Raw genomic sequence first — 21,716 nt, forward strand, 5'->3', positions numbered from 1 at the left:
GCCAGAACTCCACTTGAGGCAAAAACCATCTCCATACAACAGCCACCTTGGAAACTTCAGCTTGCAAAACTGCTGAAATTGAGCATTCCGTGTAGTGGCGAATAGATATAACCAAGGCACTCCCTACTCTTGGAAGAGGCATTGTACCACTTCTGGATGGAAATGACATTCTTGATCTGTTAGGGGTTGACCGCTGAGTTTATCTGCCCTGGCACTAACCTTCCCTTGATGGGGAGGTAGAAAGGGCTTCAATGTCAAGCTAATCGACTGAAGCTCTAAAAAGAGTTTATGTGGAGTCCAGACTCTGCCGGACTGCAGAGTCCTCTGACCTCCACCTCTCCCAGATGGCCGCCTCAGCCCAGGAGTGAGGCATTTGCCGCTACAGTCAGCTCTGATTGGGGAAATGAGAGGGGTCTACCACTGCCCAAATCGCGGTTCATTAGCCACCACTGCAGGTCTTTTGCAGTTCCCTCCAAGATCTGGACCATGGAGGAGAGATTCCCCTCACGCTGTGCCCACTGGATCCTCAAGTCCCATTGCAGAGCCTGCATATTCCAAAGGGCATGTGTAGGAAGGTAGGATGCTTCTAGCATGATTACCCCCACTTTTTAATTGGTGTCGGTGTTTTTGACCTAGTCTGACTGGGATTCTCCAATCAGGACCCCAGTCTCTGTCCTTTCTCCCTAAATTGAACTAGGTAAGTACTCCTGTACATCCACGATTGGCTACTGGTGTACGCTTGTTGGTCCCTAGTATATTTTTTTTTTTATTTTTTTTATTTTAGAAGTTTTATATAGTGCTGACCTGACCCGAGGGGTATCAGAGCGCTTTACGTGAGTCACAATGCAGAAAATAACGTAATACAATAATGCGGAAAATCACATAATAAAATAATAGTATACGTCAATGGCGGGGAGTTCTAGTTTGTAGCCTTGCTGACGCAGCGTCGAATAGGACTGGGCGGTAAATTCCGTTCCGCTCACGGAATTTGGGTAATTTCTCGTTCCGCGGAGAACGCAGAATTCCCAAAAATTCCGTGATCTGCGGCTTCGCGGAATTTTTTGCTTGTTCGCGCTTTCAAAATGCGTGTTCGTGAGATATTTTCCCCCGAGCATGCAAACAGCGTTCGTGAACAGGAAAAAAGCATTGCGAACGAGCGGAACAAGCAATTCCGCGTGTTTGCGGTGTGAGGTGTCTGCTTCAGCGCTCCGACTGCTCCTATCGGTTCGCTAGGGAACGGTCGAGAAACAGGACTTTGAGTTGACTTTTGAATTTTGGAAAGAGGGAATAGTTCTGATGTGGGGGGGACTAGATTTCCAGGTTTTGGGCGCGTTCCCGGCGAAGGGCCTGGCCGCGGTTTTTTGTTTTCGTGATTTCGGCGGGATGAGTAGTAAGGTGTTAGAGCTTCAGAGGTTCCTAGTCTGACCAGATTTTTTGAGTTTGGCCGCCAGATATTCGGGTTTGCCTGTGTGCAAGGCTTTGTGTGTGAGGCAGGCTGTTCTGAAACTCGCCCGCATTTCGTCTGGGAGCCACTTGAGTTCTCTGAGTGCAGGTGAAATGTGAAGAAATTTCTTGATTCCGGTGACCATTCTGGCTGCCGCGTTGAGTTATTTTGAGGGGAGCCAGATGTGATTTAGCTATTCCTGAGAGGACTGCATTCCCATAGTCTAATATTGACAGCACCAATGATTGGGTGGCTTGTTTGAGATCTTTGGTTTTATTTTGTTCAGTAGCTTCAGGTTAAGGAAGGCGCTCTTTGCTGAGATCTTAATGTGTTTCGTCATTTCCAGTTTCGGGTGAGGTTCCCATTGAGCGCATCAATAGCTTTTAGCCATTCAGCAATTTGGGGTTTTCCTTCTTTGTTCGATATGAGGAGTAATTCGGTTTTGTCAAGCTTCAGTTTTAATTGGTTACTTGACAGCCAGTGTTAGACTTCTCTCAGTATGTCATTGAGTCTTTGAATGTCTTTGATGGAGGAGGTTTCCAAATAAATCTGAGTATCGTCAGCATATAGGTGGAAAGGAATGTTAGCTTTTTTGAGTAGGGTGGTGAGGGGTTCCATGTAAATATTGAAAAAGGGGGGAGAACACTGAACCTTGAGGTACTCCCCTACTGACTGGGTGAAGGTCAGACACAAAGTTTTTGATTTTGATTCTCTGGGTGCGGTTGTGTAGGAAGGAGGAGAACCATCAAGTCTGGCCATTTCTTGGAGAACTTTAATGAGAGGTTTGTGATCTACTGAGTTTAATGCTGTCGATATCTGTCCCTCAATGTTGGCACGGCGTCATACCCTGCGGTGTTTGGTAGGCCTTTAAGTCGATGCTGTGCAGCGCAGATACCATCTATTGTGCGGGGGAGTGCTGCTGTCAGGCACAGGGATGTGCAGGCCTTTAATTACAGATGCATTCATTTGAGGACCAGGGCCATCTGGCCGGTGGCCAAGTGGTGCAGCAGCAGTTGGGACTTGCTCAACAGCAGTACCAACAATTGCTCCTAGAGGAAGCCAAGCAGACCTGGTGGGTAGAGCAAAGCAGCTATATCAGTGGGGGGGACAAATCAAGCAAAATGTTACATAGGCTGTGTCAAGCCACCCAATATCAATCTTCTCTGCTCAAACTCCGGGAAGCACAGAGGCGACTGCTGGAGAACCCTTGCATGGTAGCTCAGAGTTTTGCCACGTATTTTTGAGAGAGATGTATACCGGGAGGGAGGTAGACCACATTGCTGCCTTTTTGCATGACTTGCCTCCCTGGGCCTTTTCAGATTCTGCCCGTGCTCAGCTAGAGGAGGTAATTACTGAGAAGGAGCTCTGGCTGGCCCTTGTGGGGCTGCAGTCGGGAAATGCTCCAGGCCCTAATGAATCACATTACAATTATTTTAAAGCAGTCATGCCTCAGCTCAGGAAATACTTAATGGGGACGGTGCATTCTGCCCTCAAGGCTCCACTGCACCCCCCGGACTGGCGTCACGAGGACCTCGTGGTCATCCTAAAGCCGGGAGGCCGCCAAAGGATCACTCCTCGTACTGCCCGATCTCCCTACTAAACAAACAAGTTACTTATCTTTGGTAACCATATATCTGTTATAAACATTGGTTAAGTATAGATTCCTTACCTTAGAATTACCCCCAGGCGTCAGACTGGATTCGGAAAGTTTTTAGTCAGCAGTACCCCTGCGTGTCGGAAGATGGCGTCGGTCGACTCCGTGTCCGTCGTTGGCGTCACTGGGATGACGTCCGCGGTAGCTACATAGATGCCACCCTCACGCGCTGACGTCAGTTCTGTACACGACTTTCCATGCCAAAAGCGCAGAGCCACTTGTGCACAAAACTAAGGCCCTGGAAGGATGTCCTTAACCCTAGAAGTCAGCTCACAGAACAGGGACGATGGGTGGGGTGGTAAGGAATCTATAACTAACCTATGTTTCTTACAGATATATTGTTACCGAAGGTAACTAACTTGTTCATCTGAAAGAAACAGCTAGTTATAGATTCCTTACCTTAGAATAGATACCCCAGCAATACCAACCCCGGAGGTGGGTCTGCGAACCAAGTTCACACCAGAAAGTCCTGGAGAACAGAACGACCAAAGAAGCCGTCTCACCTGACTTGGCTGTCAAGGCGTTACTGTCTCGTAAACATGTGCAGCGATGACCACATAGCTGCCTGACAGATGTCATTTAGGGGGACTCCTCGTCCCAAAGCAGTAGTAGCTGCCGTCACCCTGGTGGAATGGGCGCGCAGCCCCACTTGAGGCTCCTTCATAGCCAAAGAATAGCAGGCTTTCAGGAACAGAACGACGCACCTGGAGATGGTTCTTTTGTGCACGGCCCGACCTTTCTTAGGGCCCACATAACCAACAAAGAGCTGGTCGTCCAACTGGAATTGTTTGGTGCAATCCAAGTAGAAGGAGAACGCACGTTTTGGATCCAGACGGTGGAGCCTATCTTCCTCTTTTGAAGGATGCGAAGGCGTAAAGAAGGTGGGCAAAGTGATCGTTTGGCCAATGTTGGAAAGAAGTAACCACCATGGAAAGAAAGGAAGGTCTAGTTCTAAGGACAACCTTGTCCGGATAGACAGACAGAAAAGGAGGCTTGGAAGACAGAACGTGTAGCTCACTCACCCTGCGCGCAGACGTGATGGCCACAAGAAAAGCAGTTTTCAAAGTGAGGAGTCTGAGAGGACAGTTATGCAGTGGCTCAAAAGGAGCGCACATATGATATGTCAAAACCAAGTTCAAGTCCCACTGGGGCATTACGAAGGGAACAGGAGGAAACAGATGAGTAATGCCTTTTAGAAATCTATTTACAACAGAGGACTTGAAAAGAGAAGGCTGATCAGGGAGCCTGAGGAATGCTGAAATGGCCGAGGGGTAGCCCTTAAGAGTGCCCAGAGCAAAGCCCTGCTGGGCCAAAGTTAGGAGGAACAGGAAAACCTCAGAAAGAGAGGCAGAAAGGGGATCCACCGCATTTGCTGTGCACCATGCCACAAATGTATTCCATCTGCAGGTGTAAACCTTCTTAGTGGAGGGATGCCTGGCTGCCAAGATTACATCACAGACTATGGGAGGCAGGTCAAAAGACGTCAACTGCCACCGCTCAATCTCCACGCAAGGAGGTGGAGGCTGAACAGGTTTGGCTGGAGAACCCTCCTCTGCTGCTGCGACAGAAGATCCTCCCGAAGAAGCAGTCGGATCGGAGGATCGATCGCCATGTTGAGCAGCTCGGGATACCAGACTCTTCATGCCCAATCCGGAGCCACAAGAATGACTTGGGCCCGGTCGGGCTTGATCTTCTTCAGCACTCTGGGCAGAAGTGGTATAGGCGGAAAGGAGTATAGAAGACCGCAACTCAAACTCGCAACAAAAAGCGTCGCCTAGCGAGTGCCGCCTTGGAAATTCCAGCGTGTAGAATTGCTGACATTGCGCATTCTCTTCGGTGGCGAATAGATCTAACAAAGGCTCTCCCCACTGTTGAAAGAGAACTTGCGCCACCTCCGAGTGAAGACGCCATTCGTGATCCATCAGGCACCTGCGGCTGAGCTTGTCCGCCCTAGCGTTCATTGAACCTGCCAGGTGTTGAACCACCAGGGATATGCCCTAATGTTCCAGCCATGACATAGGGTCCATGACCCCACCCCGCCCTGCTTGTTGCAATACCACATGGCCATGGTGATGTCCGTGAGCACCTGCACAACTCTTCCCTGGACAGAGGGAAGGAATGCGTTGAGTGCAAGACGAATCGCCCAAAGCTCCAGAAGGTTGATGTAGTGCCCGGACCCCGCCGGAGACTAGAGGCCTCTGATCTCCGCCTGTCCCATGTGGCTGCCCCATCCCAGAAGGGATGTGTCTGTCACCACTGTGTTCTGGTTTGGGAAGGGAGAGGGATCTACCGTTGACCCAATCCTGGTGCGTTAGCCACCACAGCAATTGTCGTGCAGTGCCCTCTGAGATCTGGACGCAATCGGACAGATTCCCCTGATGCTGCGCCCACTGGAACTTCAGGTCTCACAGCGAGTCCACATATGCCATCTGGCATGATCGACCAGCAGGATGCAGGAGGCCATGAGACCGAGCAGCCTCAGGGTCATCCTGACCAAAACCCGGGATAGAGGCTGAAAGATCGGAATCTTAGCCCGAATATCCCGGACTCACTGTTCGGGAGGATAAACCCGAAACTGCGTCATGTCCAGAACCGTTCCGATGAAGAGGAGCTTCTGAGAGGAGGTCAGGTGTGACTTTAGCAAGTTGTTAGAGAACCCCAGCGAATGCAGGAGGTCCGGCGCAGTCTGGAGGTGGAGACGACAGCCTTGGACGAGCCCGCCTTTAACAGCCAGTCGAGATAGGGGAAAACTGGAACCCCTGATCTGCGCAGATAAGCTGCGACCACCGCCATCACCTTCGTTAACAGCCGAGGGGCACTGGTAAGACCAAAGGGGAGCACGGTAAACTGAAAGTGCTCGTCGCCTATCGTGAACCGCAGGTAACGCCGGTGGGCCAGCAGGACGTGGATTTGAAATGAAGCGTCCTGCAAGTCCAACGCTACCATCCAGTCTCCAGAGTCGAGGGCAGACAAGACCTGAGAGAGCGTCAACATTTTGAACTTGACATTCCTGAGATCCAAGATAGGACGCAGGCCTTTGTCCTTCTTGGGATCCAGAAAGTAGCGGGAAGAGCAATCACAAACTACAGTAACGCGCTTGATGGCACCCTTGGCCAAGAGTGCCAAAACTTCCTGTTGGAGAAGGGCCAGGTGATCCTCCGACAAGCAATGGTGGCATGGAGGGAGGGGTACTCTTGAAGGGGAGGGAGTAGCCCCTTCGACTATCTGCAAAACCCACCTGTCCGACGTGATGGTGCGCCAGTGGGGGAGGTGATGGTGGATCCTGCCGTCCACTGGCGTTTGGTGGCACTGGAATGTCAGACTGGGAGGGTTTGGAGGCTGCTGCAGAGGGGGCTGTGGTGGACTGGCCTGCCCACAGGACCCCAGAACCACACCGATGGTTCCCACATCCCGGCCGTGCTGGGGCTGAACAACCTGTGCCGGCCTGTGGCTCTGGGCGGGACGTAGTGAGGCACCCCTTCCGTAGCCACGAAAGGGGTGAAAGGCAGACTGCGCAGGGCAGGTGGTGGAGAGGCCCAAGGACCTGGCCGTGGCCCTAGAGTCCATAAAATGCTCTAGCGCACTGTCTGCCTTGTCGCCGAAAAGGCAACGGCCATCAAAGGGCATGTCCATAAGAGTGGATTGGACATCCCTGAAAAAAACAGTCAAACGCAACCAGGCGTAGCGTCGAAGGGCTACTGACATGGAAATCGTCCTGCCAAGTGCATCGGCGATATCCAGCCCATAGCGGCTGGTAAACTTGGCTGCGTCTCTCTCCTCGGCAACTGCATGGGAGAGTACGGCCCCGGCCTCCTCGGGGCACTGAGGCAGCACCTGTGCCACCGTATCCCACACAGAGTGGGTGTAACGGCCCAACAGATATGCAGTGTTTACCGACCGCAGTCCCAAGCTAGTGGAAGAAAACGTGTTCTTCCCAAGCTGGTCCAACTTTTTGGATTCCCTATCCGGTTTTGCGGTAGGGAAGTCACCTTTAGAAGTGGAGGCTTTGACCACCAAGCTCTCATGGGTGGGGTGTTGGGAGAGGAAAGTGAGGTCGCCCGGGGCTAGGCAGTGGCGACGGGCAATCATCCTGTCCACAGGAGCTCCTGTGTTGGGCCTGGACCAAGTGCCCAAAAGGATGTCCGTGAGGGCTTCATTAAACGGCAGCAGGGGCTCCGAAGAGCTCGCTGCCGATTAAAGGACCTCAGTCAGGAGGTTAGTCCTGACTGCCACCGTAGGTAGCTCGAGGTGGAGAGCATCGGCCACCCTACGCAACACCACTGCGTATGACGCTCCCTCCTCCGTAGCCACAGTAAGAGGAGACAACATGCCTAGGTCTGGGGAGGTATCCAGACCACTGGCATCCCCCAGTTCCTCTCTCCAGTCCAGATCGTAATCTAACTGGTCTGTTAAAGGGTCACCAGATCCCTCCCAGTCTTCCTCACCCACCTTTGGCTGCCAATCTGGCTGAAAATGGCTAGGGTAGAACACAGGGACCAAGGTACCCATCAGCGCCGGATCCGGCATCGGTCGACGCTGGTTAGGCTCCGTTTCTGCATCGGGGCAGTTTCTGCACCGGTTGACGCTGGCTGGGGGTCCAGCCAGCGTCGGCTGCGGTGCCGGTGGAGGTGTAACGAGGTTGACCGGCGCCAATCCGGATTCAGGCCTGGATCCAAGGGGGCCCTGCGGTGCCAAGCCCGAAGCTGCTGGCGTCGAAGGCCTAGGGCCCCCAGCTGAGTCCGCGGGGCCCAAAGGTGCGCCAGCAGAGTTGGGCTGCCCAAAGGTGGCCTGCATCGCTTTGTAACATTTAACAAAGCTGGGCCAGGGTCGCTCCCGGTCCCTGGAAGGGAGCGAAGGCCTGAGTTGACCCTGAAGGCTCCGCACGTGGAGCCGTAGGAGGGACACCACCCGCACCCTTCCAACTTCTTCTTTTGCTTCGACTTACCTGACCCCGAGTGCGAAGACTTAGAAGAGGAGTGATGATGATTCCGCGATCGGTCCCTCGACCACCCACGCGACCGGGACCTTGAGCGACGCGGAGCCGACTGCCAGGCCTCAAGGAGCTTTCAGGAACGCTCCCGCAAAGACTTCAGGACATGGTTTGGCAGTCAGAGCACGACTTGGGGTCATGGTCACGCTCCAGGCAGTAGAGGAACACACTGTGTGGATCCATCACCGACATCAGTCGGGTACAGGAACTGCATTCCTTGAAGCCGGGCTCGTGCACCAGGAGTTGGTTGAGACTCAAAAACAAAGTCAACAAAAGTCGCAAAAAAGTCAGTAAAAAAGTGACTGGGGGTACCGCTCTCTCTGGATCTGCGCTTGCTGGCGCGGAAAAGGAAGAACAGATGTCAGCACGTGAGGGCGGCATCTATGTAGCTACCACAACGTCATCTGGGTGACCACGCCACCAACGACAGATGCGGAGTAGACCGACGCCACCTTCCGACGCGCAGGGGTACTGCTGACAAAAACATTCTGGATCCAGTCTGACGCCTGGGGGTAATTATAAGGTAAGAAATCTAGAAACTCCTAGCCAAAACCTTGGCCAATAGGCTGTTGCAGCACATGCCAGACCTGGCCCACCCCGACCAGACGGGATTCATGGCCAAAAGGGCCATGCGCCATAATATTAGGCTTGTCTACAATGCCGTGGCTCTTGCTGGTCTTCTAGAGGGATGGAGGCAATCGCGGTGCTACTGGAAGATATCGACAAAGCATTCAACCCCCCCTCAGCTGAGATTACTGTTGATGTGACTGCAGCGGGGGATGTTGAGCATGAGTCTGGCCGAGGCATTCTGGATTTTCTGAAGTTTCTTGAGTAGTTTCTGGGTGATGCTGGCATAGAGTGCATTGCTGTAGTCGATTCTGCTGCTGACCAGTGTGTGGGTGACCGTCTTTCTGGACTTGGTGGGGATCCATTTAAGGATCTTTTGGAGCAGGCTTAGTGTGTGGAAGCAGGATGATGAGACAGCGTTGATCTGGCAGATCATGGGGAGTGAGGAGTCTAGGATGATGCAGAGGTTCTGCACGTGGTCTGTGGGTGTGGGGGAGGTTCCATGTGCTGATGGCCACCAGGAGTCATCCCAGGTGAGTGGGTTGGAGCCCATGATGAGGGCTTCGATCTCTTCTGAGTTGAGCTTGACGCAGCTGTTCTTCATCCAGGTGGTGACAGCCTTCATCCCATCATGAAAGTTGTTCTTGGCAACTGTGGGTTTCTAGGTGACAGAGAGAATCAGCTGGGTGTTGTCGGTGTAGGGGACTATGTAGAGTCCGTGGTTTGACTCTTATACACTGAACTTTCGGTGACAGTTGCGGGTGCCTCGTCTGACCTGTTTTCGATTAGTAGAGGGATGAGGAAGAAGAGTCCTCTATCATTGCTGTTATCTGCGCTGCCCTTTACATGAACAATGTCCTGTTCTTCCTTACCATTGGGAAACCTTGAGGCCCCACATCATGCAGATTATGCAGCTCTTCGGAGAGACCTCTGACCTCTACATGAACGCCTCAAAATCCATAATATTCCCCTTATATGGCTTTATGGGGACTAAAGAGTGGGCGCAGGGCTGACTCTGGCGGATGGGGGGGTTTAAATATGTGGAGGTGTATATCTCCCCAGATGCTACGTTTCATGATTTTGGAACTTAGGGGCTGCATTGGCATGAATTAGGGAGGTGGTGAGGGTTTGGTCGCTCCTGCCATTGTCACTGATGGACAGGTCAGTAATCTTTAAGATGGTCTCCCTGCCCCGCTTGTTATATCAGTTGCAAAATTACCCCATTGCTATTACCTGGTCATAGTTTCAACCGGTGGGCGCTGCTCTTGGAGGATGCTGCCCGCATTGCCCTCAGCACCTGTTTACAATCCACGTATTGTGGTGGTATCGCGTGGTCGACATATACTCGTAGTATTTTGTGTCTCATCTCCTGATCCTAAATGATTGGTAGTACGGACAGCAGAGTGACTCAGCATAAGCAGCTGAGATGTAGTCGATGGGGGACACCCTCATACTGGATTCTCTATACACCTCTATACACCGGGGAGGGTGGAGTGCACTCTCTTCCGCCGGCTATGCAGGTGGTTTTTAAAGTGTGAAGGGGATCTCTGCGACAGATGGGTTGGTGGGGGAAGCTAACTGAGTGGACACTACTGTGTCTTTTGGATGATCCTTTGAAGACGCCAGACATTGTTGAATTTTGCATTTATCAACTGCCATATTTTAAGTGGCTGTTTGCTAATATCAGCTCTTCATCCATGCATATATGGTTTGGTTGGATATTTTAAAGCAGGACATCTTTTTTCAAGCTGGCATCTCCCTTTTTTCTGATTTAGACTTTCACAAGACGTCGTTTTCATCCTTCTTCACATACTTTAGCATCATGGGCTCCTGCTTGGACCATATCTGGATCACCTAATGAGCTATCTTCAATAGTGTAAAGTTTCCTGATAGCATTTCAGTCTTTAGACGTATCATTTGATTACTCTTGTCAGGTTTGGTTTATTATCAAATGTGGCTTTCCTGATGAAGGCGCTTTGTTCGCCGAAATGTGCGTAGATTGTATGAAGATGCATCATTGCATTAAAGCCACCATATTATATTGTCCTTTTTTTTTTCTTTTTTTTCCATTTGCATTTATTAACTGAGTATTGTCTGGACATATGTGTTTTCGCCTAACCCATTGATAATACTGAACAGGATTAGATGTATGGACCACATCTATAAGGTAGATAGTGTTGCCTGTAATTTTATGTATTGTATTAATAATCATTTCGTTAAATTTGTCGTTTTTAACGTGATGTGTTAATACTGAATATGTTTATCCGAAAAAGAAAAAAACAGAACAAATTTTGGTTTTAAAGTCAGTTTGTACGAATAAAAGGATTTTTTCAATGAAATTTGTTGGACATGGAGTTCTCTCTTAGTATATTATAATGATGTTTTCACACATTAGATAAATAATTGATTGCCTAGGGATTTTTCTTGAACAATGGTGGCATGCTGCAGCAAGTGGCTCAACTGCAGGGTTTTCAGAAGGGGGACATGATTGGGATCTCCACCCTGGGTGATGTGATGTGGAGTACTGTATTGAAATCGTTTCAAGAGCTACAAACTGATTACCAACTGCAACGAAACCAATTCCACCAGTATCTGCAGCTCTGCCATGCCCTTACTCCCTACCTTCGAGACCTCCCAGAATTTAGCCCACTGGAGGGTAAGCTCCTCCTGGGGGACTTAGGTCCTCATAAAATCGTAAAAGTTTACCAGACACTAGTCACGAATAGCTCTAACACACTACCCAGCCTCAGGGCGGCAAGGGAGGCAGATATTGGAGCGCTAGACAATGATGACTGGACAGAGGCATTGGGGGCGCCACGTGAGGCAGCGCCTTTGGCCCATCTTTAGTTGATACAGCTCAAATACCTTCATAGAGCCTATTACACATGCCATCGTTTGTGGCGTATGGGAGTGATTGGCCTCTAAGGCAGAACCGAGGAGGGTCCTTTTCTTCATACTGGGTGGAGCTGCATGGCGCTGCACAGGTTTTGGCCTGGTGTGACATCCTGCCTAGGAGAGGTCATTTCTTAGAACATCCCCCTGGACCCAAAATTGATTCTTCTTCAGATAACGGACGGCATGGGGGAAAAGATATAAACGGTTGCGCCTGTTTCTGGGCCTACCCTAGCGAAAAGAGGCATAGCCTGGGACTGAAAGGTGGAATCTCCACCGTCTCTAGCAGTATTGAAGTAAGGACTGGACCACTGTAGAGGGCTAGATATTGCGGTGTACCAGGCCAGGGGCTGTCCCTAGAAGAATCCTAAGATCTGGCAACAAGTCAGCTGACTACAGGGAGATTGTACTGGCTCCCATTAACATAGAATGCCCATCACTTGAGGCAGAAATCCGGGGGTATGGGGCTGATGAGCAGGGGACTACTTCACATGATTAATGTTGGATTTGGGAGAAATGTACATTGTCGCTCTGTGTTTGGGGGGGGGGGGGGTGGATGGGGTCAATGATGCAGGTTTTCAGTTCATGTTTTTGGGTATATTTACTTCCTTATCCTATGTGTACTTTTCTGCCAGTGTGGAGATGCTTTTCTGTATAAACCAATAAAATCTGCTGTTTAAAAAAATGGTGAGGTTTCAATATGAGTTTTTGGAAACTGGTATATACCTGGCATATCAAGACACACGGAGAGTATCTTGGATGAGGTTAGGGGATTGCAGGCTATAAGTGTAGAAGAGGATCCAGTGGTTAAGTATATCTCTTTAATTCAGCCTGAAAGCAGGGTTATGAAACTTAATTATGCAGCCTGGGGCATTGTGTGTGGCATCTGTTAGGGCTGGGATCGAGAGACTGGGAGATATGTTTCCAAAGGGGAATTTCAAGTCCAAGAAAGGCTCAGATGGTTTAGTGGGTTCATATACGGTAACCTCTTTTAATATGTAAAATTAAGGTAGCATTTGAGGCTAAATGGAGACCTTCCTAAAAGCTCTTTCGATAAATTAATCAATGAACTTGTTATTAAGGGATGGTGCTTAATGCAGGTAAGGAGTAACAGGCAAGCGATAATGGCAGGAAATAACAGTCAATCAACTGGGCATGCGAATGGTATAACTAATAATGCATGATGGACCAACCCTGTACAACTGTTGTTTCACCAAACAAATATTGTAGGGAACAATTATCCATTAGAATAGTTATTTTCCAAGAGCCTCCATTCTATATTTTTTTACATACATATGAGAAATTCAGCTACATGCACTCCATAACATTATCGTTAACATTCTTAACCAACTTTCAAGAGTTTGCAATGTTACCTGTAATATTTCAATTCTTTTATCTTTATCTGTTAGTTGCTTTCTCAGTAACATTATCTCCGCCGACGCTGGATTTAATTTTGGATCGAGGGTTTTTATTACCTGGAAAAAACATAACTTCTAATAAAATTTACAATGAAAAGTTTCGATAGTAAAACATGTAAAAATCAACTTATGCATGTAGTCCTAGCACATCCTGGACAAATAACTTATGTTGATATCTGAATTCAAAACAGAAATGAACACGAAGGAGGAGAAAAGCGGATACTTCTGACTTCTTACAAGATTCCGACTTTTCCAATTTTATTTTATTTTTATACAGCACGTTTGTGCTCAAAAAGGGTACTGGGTTTTTACGAAATGCGAAAAGCTGTTTGTCTGCTGCTTCCAAAGCACTACATGAGGTCAGTTTATAAGAGATCATTTTGATACAAATGCTTCCATCAATATAGTGGAAGCACTTTTTTTGGGTAAAAATTTAACAGCAGCCCATCAACTTTTTTCTATTTTAAAAACAAACACCCAAAGTGGAAATTTGTTTTTGAAAAACAAAATAACAATGGGCCTGACATGAAAGTTTTTGTCCCAGTGCATAGGGCTAATGTTTTTTTGGTCTTGCATGGGGGACTCAGGCAGGTAAAATATTTGTTGGGAGGCCAAACCTAAGGAGGCTGGATCATCGAACACACTGACACTGACGGTGGCACACTGGATGATTGACTATCAGCAGAAAAAGTAGAAGCACCAACATTAAAAACTTGGTGGCTCCCCATCTCTAAATAAGATGGGGGAGCCATGGTTGATCGGCCACTGATATAAATTGAGCTCCCACTTCGCCAAATCCTAAATGAGGCCATAAGACTTTATTTGATTTTTTATTAATGTCAAAGGGCCCGATTCACAGAACTAACTTAAGACAAAATCCTAAACTTACTACCATTTTGGTATTCACAGAAGGCACTTACTCGTTTTGGTATTCACAGAAGGCACTTACTCATTTCGGTATTCACAGAAGGCACTTATTCATTTCGGTATTCACAGAAGTTAGGAGTCCTAACTTTAGGACTTCTAAATGCCTTCTGTGAATACCAAAAGTCTTAAAATTAGGATTTTTCTCAGTTTAGTAGTAATATAGTTAGGACTCCTAACTTTAGGACTCCTAAATGCCTTCTGTGAATACCGAAAGTCTTAAAATTAGGATTTTTCTCAATTTAGTAGTAGTAAAGTTAGGACTCCTAACTTTAGGACTCCTAAATGCCTTCTGTGAATACTGAAAGCCTTAAAATTAAGATTGTTCTCAGTTTAGTTGTAGTATAGTTAGGACTCCTAACTTTAGGACTCCTAAATGCCTTCTGTGAATACCGAAAGTCTTAAAATTAGGATTTTTCTCAATTTAGTAGTAGTAAAGTTAGGACTCCTAACTTTAGCACTCCTAAATGCCTTCTGTGAATACCGAAAGCCTTAAATGTAGGATTTTTCTCAGTTTAGTAGTAGTAAATTTAGGAGTCCTAACTTTAGGACTCCTAAACTGAGAAAGATCCAAATTTTAAGACTTTCGGTATTCACAGAAGGCATTTAGGAGTCCTAAAGTTAGGACATCTAAATTCTGTGAATACCTAAGCGAGTAAGTGTCTTCTATGAATACCAAAATGAGTAAGTGCCTTCTGTGAATACGAAAATGGTAGTAAGTTTAGGATTTTGTCTTAAGTTAGTTCTGTGAAGAACAATCATGAAATTCCACCTACACATGGCACCAGAGTGGCATAAAGTGTGATGGTCGCACTAACTTGTTCAAAGAATTCTGTCAGAACACATGCCTCGGCATGACGGCACCCTGTGCAGACACCAATGTCATTATTTACGACCAAGAAAACACTACTAGCTAACCACTATCAACCACCCTGTCTTCTACATATCTTCTGATCACCCTTTCATTCGATGGAATAATGATATTCCCTCGAATGAATGGGACTTTGTTCTGGAGCAGTTTTGAACCAAAATATATACTCTGTAACATATAGAGTTTCTTTTCAAATGCAATGTGAGAATTAGGCAGAAAACCTGTTTGAGGAAATTCTGGTTGCGTATTTTATCAGGTCACTATTTTTAAAAGATTGATTACAAATCATGTGCAATAATAATCTTTGCAGACATTTTTAAACACAGCATTCCCCATCACTGCACTTGTTTGCACAACAGCCATCTGTTAGATCCTGGACAAAACCTTTGAGTGCAGAAACCCAGGACTAAGAGCAATTTGTATGAAACTATTGTTGTGTGCTATGTATAAAACTGGTTACACAAAAATGGTGCTACTGATATCGCCGAAATAAATTATGCTAATTCCTAAGGGAGTTTTTGACAAATATTCAACATTGTTTACAAAATATTTTAGGGTAGAATATTTATTTGCTACTAGGTATGAATGCAATAGAATAATGTAAAAAGATTATGTGACTGTTCCTTCTTCAAAATGTAGCTACTTTTAACCCATATTTGTATAGGGTGAACATTTCCTAAATGATTCCTGGAGTACTGCTTGTTCCTGGGTTTACACTTTGCAAGGTATTCCTAATGGAGCCTTTAGTATTCAGATGGCCTATACCAAACACATTAATCCTTATTAGTGCTTATACAAAAATAAAATAAATTACTGAAATGCTTTCAAGAGGCAACAATATATTTTACAAAATGTGAGCTACATTTGTTGGATGAAAACATATAAATTCTATTTTAGCAACAGATTTCATTTTTTTTCTTCCACTATTCGACTTACATTTCTTGCCTTTTCAAGGTACAACTTATACCTTTCCTCCATCGCTTTCATATCTTCGTCTTTTTTTCTCAACGCCGTCTCAAGTTCTTCAATTCTTGAAGCTATATGTATACAAAATATGCATTTAACAAAACAGAGTGGTTCACAAAAAAATTCCCAATTTACAAAGACTTGCTCTACAGTAAATAGGATGCCCAGAGCATCTTACCCTTGAAGCACTGGCTTTGCCAATTCATACCTACTGGCTTTATCAATGCTTTTTGTGCAATGCTGTTCTGCAGTGGCAAAAAGACAAAAGCATGCTTCTTTGGTGTTGCTGAACAGAACTGGCCAAAACAAAAAACGAACTGATGTATATGCATGTATGCAAGCATGTGTCATCATGCATGCGCAGGCATAAAGCATGTGACATCATGCATGCGCAGGCATAAAGCATGACACGGCCGCCATTGTTTCCTCCCAGGTCGCAGGTGCCTGTTTTGGAGCGATTTTGAGAAAAATGAATGAAATAAGAAAAAAACACTTTTAAAGAAAGCATCGTCTCGGCTGATAATTAAAACTGATTGGCATGCAACAAAAAAATGACTGCAATGGGGAAGGGCATGAAGGGTTCAACAAAGGAGCAGGTGGAGGAAATAGGGATAAGTAAGGCAGAGGAGATCAAGGGAGGTGCTTTGGAACAGAGGTTGGAAAATTATACAAAAACAAAACTCACCGAAAGGTGTGAGGGAAGCTACGGAAAGAAGATGGAGGCTGGGATGCAATCATAAGCAATGCTAAAAACTAAAAGAAAAAGCTGTTCACTGAATGTGAACACTGGAAATATACATGTCATACAATCAAAAGGCTTTGTTATGGGAGGGACAAACACAAGAAGAAAAAAAAGTCCACTTTAAGCCCTCTAGAAATCGTAGCCAGCTAAAAGCTATCGCTAGGCGAGACCTTAGAAACCTAAATTGCAGGAAAAGCATGTTTTTAACGGTCCACTCAAATACCCCATAACAAAAAACCACAAAGAGGCTCACAATGATAAAGGGAACACCGGTATAGAAACAGGCAATTAAAAGTGTTTTGCATTACCAAACAACACAAAAAAGCAATAAAAGGCAGCAACGAAATTGCAAACAAAGGACCATAAAAATTAATGGAGTAGGATACCTCTGTAACACTGCTATCATCACCAACTAGCAAACACAAAAAGATGATGGACGGAGTGCTGCAACTGTTCAACCACTCAACCACAGTCAAGAGATCTGGGTTTAACCAATTGTTCTTTTGCTCACTATGTTACCCCAGTTTGGACCCAGCCATATGCAAATCACTCATGAAGACAGTCTAGCCCGAACTGTCAACCCAGGTCCTCCCTGGACCGAAACAAGCATTCCATCCATCAGATGTTCTTTTTGCTTTTGTCGCCCTAAGTGGGGAGGGTATGCCCAGACGTGGGTCCCGTGCTCACTGGATTAAAGCTAGCCTGGCTGATGAGGGATGATACCCCGAAACCAGTCCCGGGTGCTTATTTCTGGTCCAGGGAGGACCTGGCTTGGCAGTCCAGCTGGACTGTTCCCATGAGGAGCAGGGTCAAGACTGATTTTCACATGGGTGGGTCAAAACTGATGGCGTGGTGGGCAGAACAAAACAATGGATTAAATCCAGATCCGTTGACTGAGTGTGAATGTTTGCATTGTTTAGCATTCCATCCATCATCTGTTCTTTTTGCTATAATCACCAACTAAGCCACAAGCTTATATGCATCCTCACAGATAGTAAAAAATCAACACTAACCCCCCCACTCAAACGCTCCTAAAAGTGAATGCTATGAACCATGATGATCATAACAGTAAGCCAAAAGACGTCTGCCTCCTCTACATGCAACTTCAATTGAGACAAATACTGATGTGAAACCATGGGACAATGAAATACCACCAGAAAACCAGGTTTATGCAAAGGGCAACATGAGTACAACATGAGTATACAGATCGGTAATGTCAATGGAAATTCAAACTTTGCAATGACATCATCAACAACCTGCAACTGTTCTTCTAATCAGCATTACTTCCTAGAAAAATATATCACGTGTTATGTTAGAAGGAATAGAGATGATTTGAGCAGAATTAAAAAGCTATTTACCTTTGGTAATGATCTTTCCAGTGGATAGTCTAGCAACAAGCAGATTTCTCACTTCTTGAATATCACAAGAACTAGAATGGTTTTGAAAACTTCTGACAGCTCTCCTGTTCCTTTGGGAGGCAATGGCTGCATCTCAATGCTGAAAGTGGAGTTGTGTTGACATCCCTGGAGCCATATATCGCTCGGGCCAGTATCTTAACAACAGTTCTTGTGAACTTTTGTCTCCATCCTTCAGGCAGAGATGAGGAACGACACAAGACCTTATAGTGGTACAATACTGCAATCTAATGAGGAACCTGCTAACTGGTCTATAAGAACAAGTTACTTACCTTTGGTAAAGATGTATCTGTAAGAGACATAGGTTATTTGTAGATTCCAAACCTTAGAATTACCCCCAGGCGTCCGATTAGCAGTATCCCTGCGTATCGGTAGGCAGCGTCGGTTGACTCCGCGTCTGTCGTCATGGTTGCCGGGATGTCGTTGTGGTGCCTACTTAGACGCCACTCCTGTGCGTTGACGTCAGTTCTGACACGACTTTCCATGCCAGACGCGCAGAGCCATGAAAGACGCTGACCACTAGTGCTCCACAATTAGGGCTCTGTAAGGGAGTCCAGATCCCTGGAAGTCAGTTCACAGAGCGGGGAGGATGGGTGGGGTGGCAAGGCATCTACAACTAACCTATGTCCCTTACAGATACTTCGTTACCGAAAGTAAGTAACTTATTCATCTGAAAGAGACAGTTAGTTGTAGATTTCTTACCTCAGAATAGATACCCCTGCAATACCATCCCTGGTGGTGGGTCTGCAAACTAATTTCACACCGAAAAGTCCTGGGGGACCTAACAAGCAAAACTGCTGTTGCTCCGGACTTGGCTGTCCAGGCAGTAATGTATGGTGAACATGTGCAAAGAAGCCTAAGTGGCTGCCTGGCAGATGTCAAGAAGTGGAACTCCACGTGCCAATGCAGTGGTTGCTGCCATAGCCCTAGTGGAAGGACAACCCATCGAGAGATGGTACGCTTTTGAACCACCCCACCTCTCTTGGCACCTGCATAGCCAACAAAGAGTTGATCATCCACCCGGAAATCCTTTGTGTGGTCAAGGTAGAAGGACAGGCCACGTTTAGGGCCCAGACGGTGGAATCTCTCCTCCTTCCTGGAATGATGCAGAGGTGAAAAAAAGGTGGGCAAAGTGATTGTTTGTTCTATGTGAAATGGTGTAACCACTTTAGGAAGGAACGAGAGCCTCGTCCTAAGCACCACTTTCTCGGGAAAGCGGGCTTGGAAGATAGAGCCTGAAGCTCACTCACCCTGCGAGCAGAGGTGATGGCAACAAGGAAGGTAGTTTTCAGAGTGAGGAGCCTGAGGACAATTTTGAAGGGGCTAGAAGGGAGCACACATAACATAGGCCAAAACAAGATTCAAGTCTCACTTGGGCATTATGAAAGGAGATGGAGGAAAGAGATGAGTAATGTCCTTAAATAATCTATTTACAATAGGAGATTTGAATAAGGAGGGCTGATCTGGGAGCCGAAGGAAAGCAGAGGTAGATGCAAGATAGCCTTTAAGAGTGCCCAGAGGAGAGCCCTGCTGGGCCAAAGAACGTATATACAAGAGAACCTCTAAAAGAGGGGCAGAAAGGGGATCCACAGGATTTGCTGTGCACCATGCCACAAATTTGTCCCATCTACATGCGTATAACGGTTTAGTGGAGGGACGCCTGGCGCGTGAAAGGTCAAAAGCTGTTAAATGTCGCCCCTCAATCTCCATGCAAGGAGGTGGAGGCTGGACAGGTTCGGGTGCAGAACCGTCCCCTGTTGTGACAGAAGATCCTCCCGAAGTGGCAGTCTGATTCGAGGATTGATGGCCATGCTCAGGAGCTCGGGGTACCAGACTCTTCGTGCCCAGTCCAGAGACAAGAATAACTTGGGCCCGGTCACGCTTGATCCTCTTCAGCACTCTGGGCAGAAGTGGGACAGGAGGAAAGGCATACAGGAGGCTGCAACTCCACTTGTGACCAAAAGCACCACCAAGTGAGGGCCGCCTTGAAAACTTCAAAGCGCAGAACTGCTGACGTTGCACGTTCTCTTCCGTGGCGAACAGATCTAACAAGGCTCTCCCCACGGCTGAAAGAGACCTTGCACCACCTCTGAGTGAATTCGCCATTCGTGTTCTACCAGGCACCGATTGCTGAGTTCAGCCGCCCTTGTGTTAAGAGAACCTGCCAGGTGTTGACCCACCAGGGTCATGCCCTGATGTTCCAGCCATGTCCAGAGGCGAAGAGCCTCTTGACATAGGGTCCACGACCCCACAATGGCAGTGGTGTTGTCTGTGAACACCTGCACCACTTTCCCTTTGAGAGAGGGAAGGAATGCATTCAGTGCCATGTGGATCGCCCAGAGCTCCAACAGGTAGATATGGAGCCTGGACTCCGCCAGAGAACAGACACCTCTGATCTCCGCCTCTCCCAGGTGACAGCCCCATCCCACTAGTGACACATCTGTCACCACTATTAGGTATGGTTGGGGAAGGGAGAGGGATCTTCCTCTGACTTAAGCTAAGTTCGTTAACCACCACTGCAGTTGTTGTGCAGTTCCTTCCGAAATCTGGATGCAGTCGGAAAGATTCCCCTAATGCTGCCCCACTGTGAACTTCAGGTCCCACTGCAGAGCCCGCATATGCCATATGGCATAGTCCACCAGCAGGATGCAGGAGGCCATGAGGCCCATCAGCCTCAGGGTCAGTCTCACCGAAATCCGAGAAAGAGGCTGAAACATCGGTATCATAGCCCGAATATCCCAGCCTCGCTGCTCGGGAGGATAGGCCCGAAACTGCACTGTGTCCAGAACAGCTCCAATGAAAGGAAGTGTCTGAGAGGGAGTCAGGTGTGACTTCGGCATGTTGATAGTGAACCCCAGCGAGTGCAGGAGGTACACCGTAGTCTTGAGGTGGGCGTCGAAAGCCAAGAGCGAGCCCACCTTCAACAGCCAGTCATCATGATAGGGGAAGACTGGAACCCCTGATCTGCGCAAATGAGCTGCGACCACAGCCTTCACTTTTGTAAACAGCCGAGAGGCACTGGTAAAGCCAAAGGGGAGCACGGTGAACTGAAAATACTCGTGACCTACTGTGAACCGTAGATAGCGTCTTTGGGCTGGCAGGACGGGAATATGGAAATAGGCGTCCTGCAAGTCCAGTGCCACCACCCAGTCTCCAGGGTCAAGGGCAGATAAGACCTGAGCTAACGCGAGCATTTTGAACTTCTCCTCCCAGAGGAAGCGGTTGAGGGCCCTGAGGTCTAGGATAGGACGCTGGCCTTCGTCCTTCTTGGTCACCAGAATGTAGACGGGATAGAAACTAAGGCCTACTCCTGGCACAGGGACCCTCTCACTAGCTCCCTTGGCCAAGAGAGCTGAGACTTCCTGATGATTCTCCGACATGCGGTTGAAAGACGGTGGCATGGAGGGAGGAGTAGTCTCGAAGGGGAGGGAGTAACCCTATTCTGACTATTTGCAAAACTCACCTGTCTGACGTGCTGGATTGCCAGTGGGAGAGGTGATGGCAAATCCTGCCACCCACTGGCCGTTGATGGGCCTGAAACATCAGACTGGGAGGGTTTGGAGGCTGCTACAAACCAAGATCCAGACCATTCTGGACTGGGTGGCTCCAACTGCCCAGAATCAGGTCAGGGCCTTCTTTGGCTTGACTGGGTACTATAGGAGGTTTGTAAGGGATTATGGCACCATTGTGGTACCCCTGACAGAACTAACCTCCAAAAGAATGTCCAAAAAGGTTAACTTGACATGAGTTGTCAAAAGGCTTTTGACACTCTGAAGGAAGCAATGTGCTTTGCACCTGTTCTGAAAACTCTGGAGTATGCCAAGCAATGCACT

At 47.6% G+C, this 21,716-nt stretch overlaps 2 protein-coding genes across 3 annotated transcripts in view; one reads left to right on the plus strand and one right to left on the minus strand.

Annotated features, from left to right (window-relative positions):
• The window catches only part of LOC146834882 (cytochrome P450 2J2-like), a 630,312-nt gene that overhangs the window by 537,996 nt on the left and 70,600 nt on the right, over nt 1–21,716 (plus strand). The window lies entirely within an intron of this gene.
• Nucleotides 1–21,716, minus strand: part of HOOK1 (hook microtubule tethering protein 1) — an 859,473-nt gene that overhangs the window by 24,107 nt on the left and 813,650 nt on the right. The window contains exons 19-20 of the mRNA XM_085602484.1: nt 15,697–15,797; nt 12,921–13,022 (exon numbers count right to left, since the gene is read on the minus strand). Coding sequence (XP_085458610.1) covers nt 12,921–13,022; nt 15,697–15,797 — 203 coding nt within the window. The remainder of the gene's footprint in view (nt 1–12,920; nt 13,023–15,696; nt 15,798–21,716) is intronic.

This window comes from Triturus cristatus, chromosome 4_2, assembly GCF_964204655.1.
Source record: "Triturus cristatus chromosome 4_2, aTriCri1.1, whole genome shotgun sequence".
Lineage (NCBI taxonomy): Eukaryota > Metazoa > Chordata > Amphibia > Caudata > Salamandridae > Triturus > Triturus cristatus.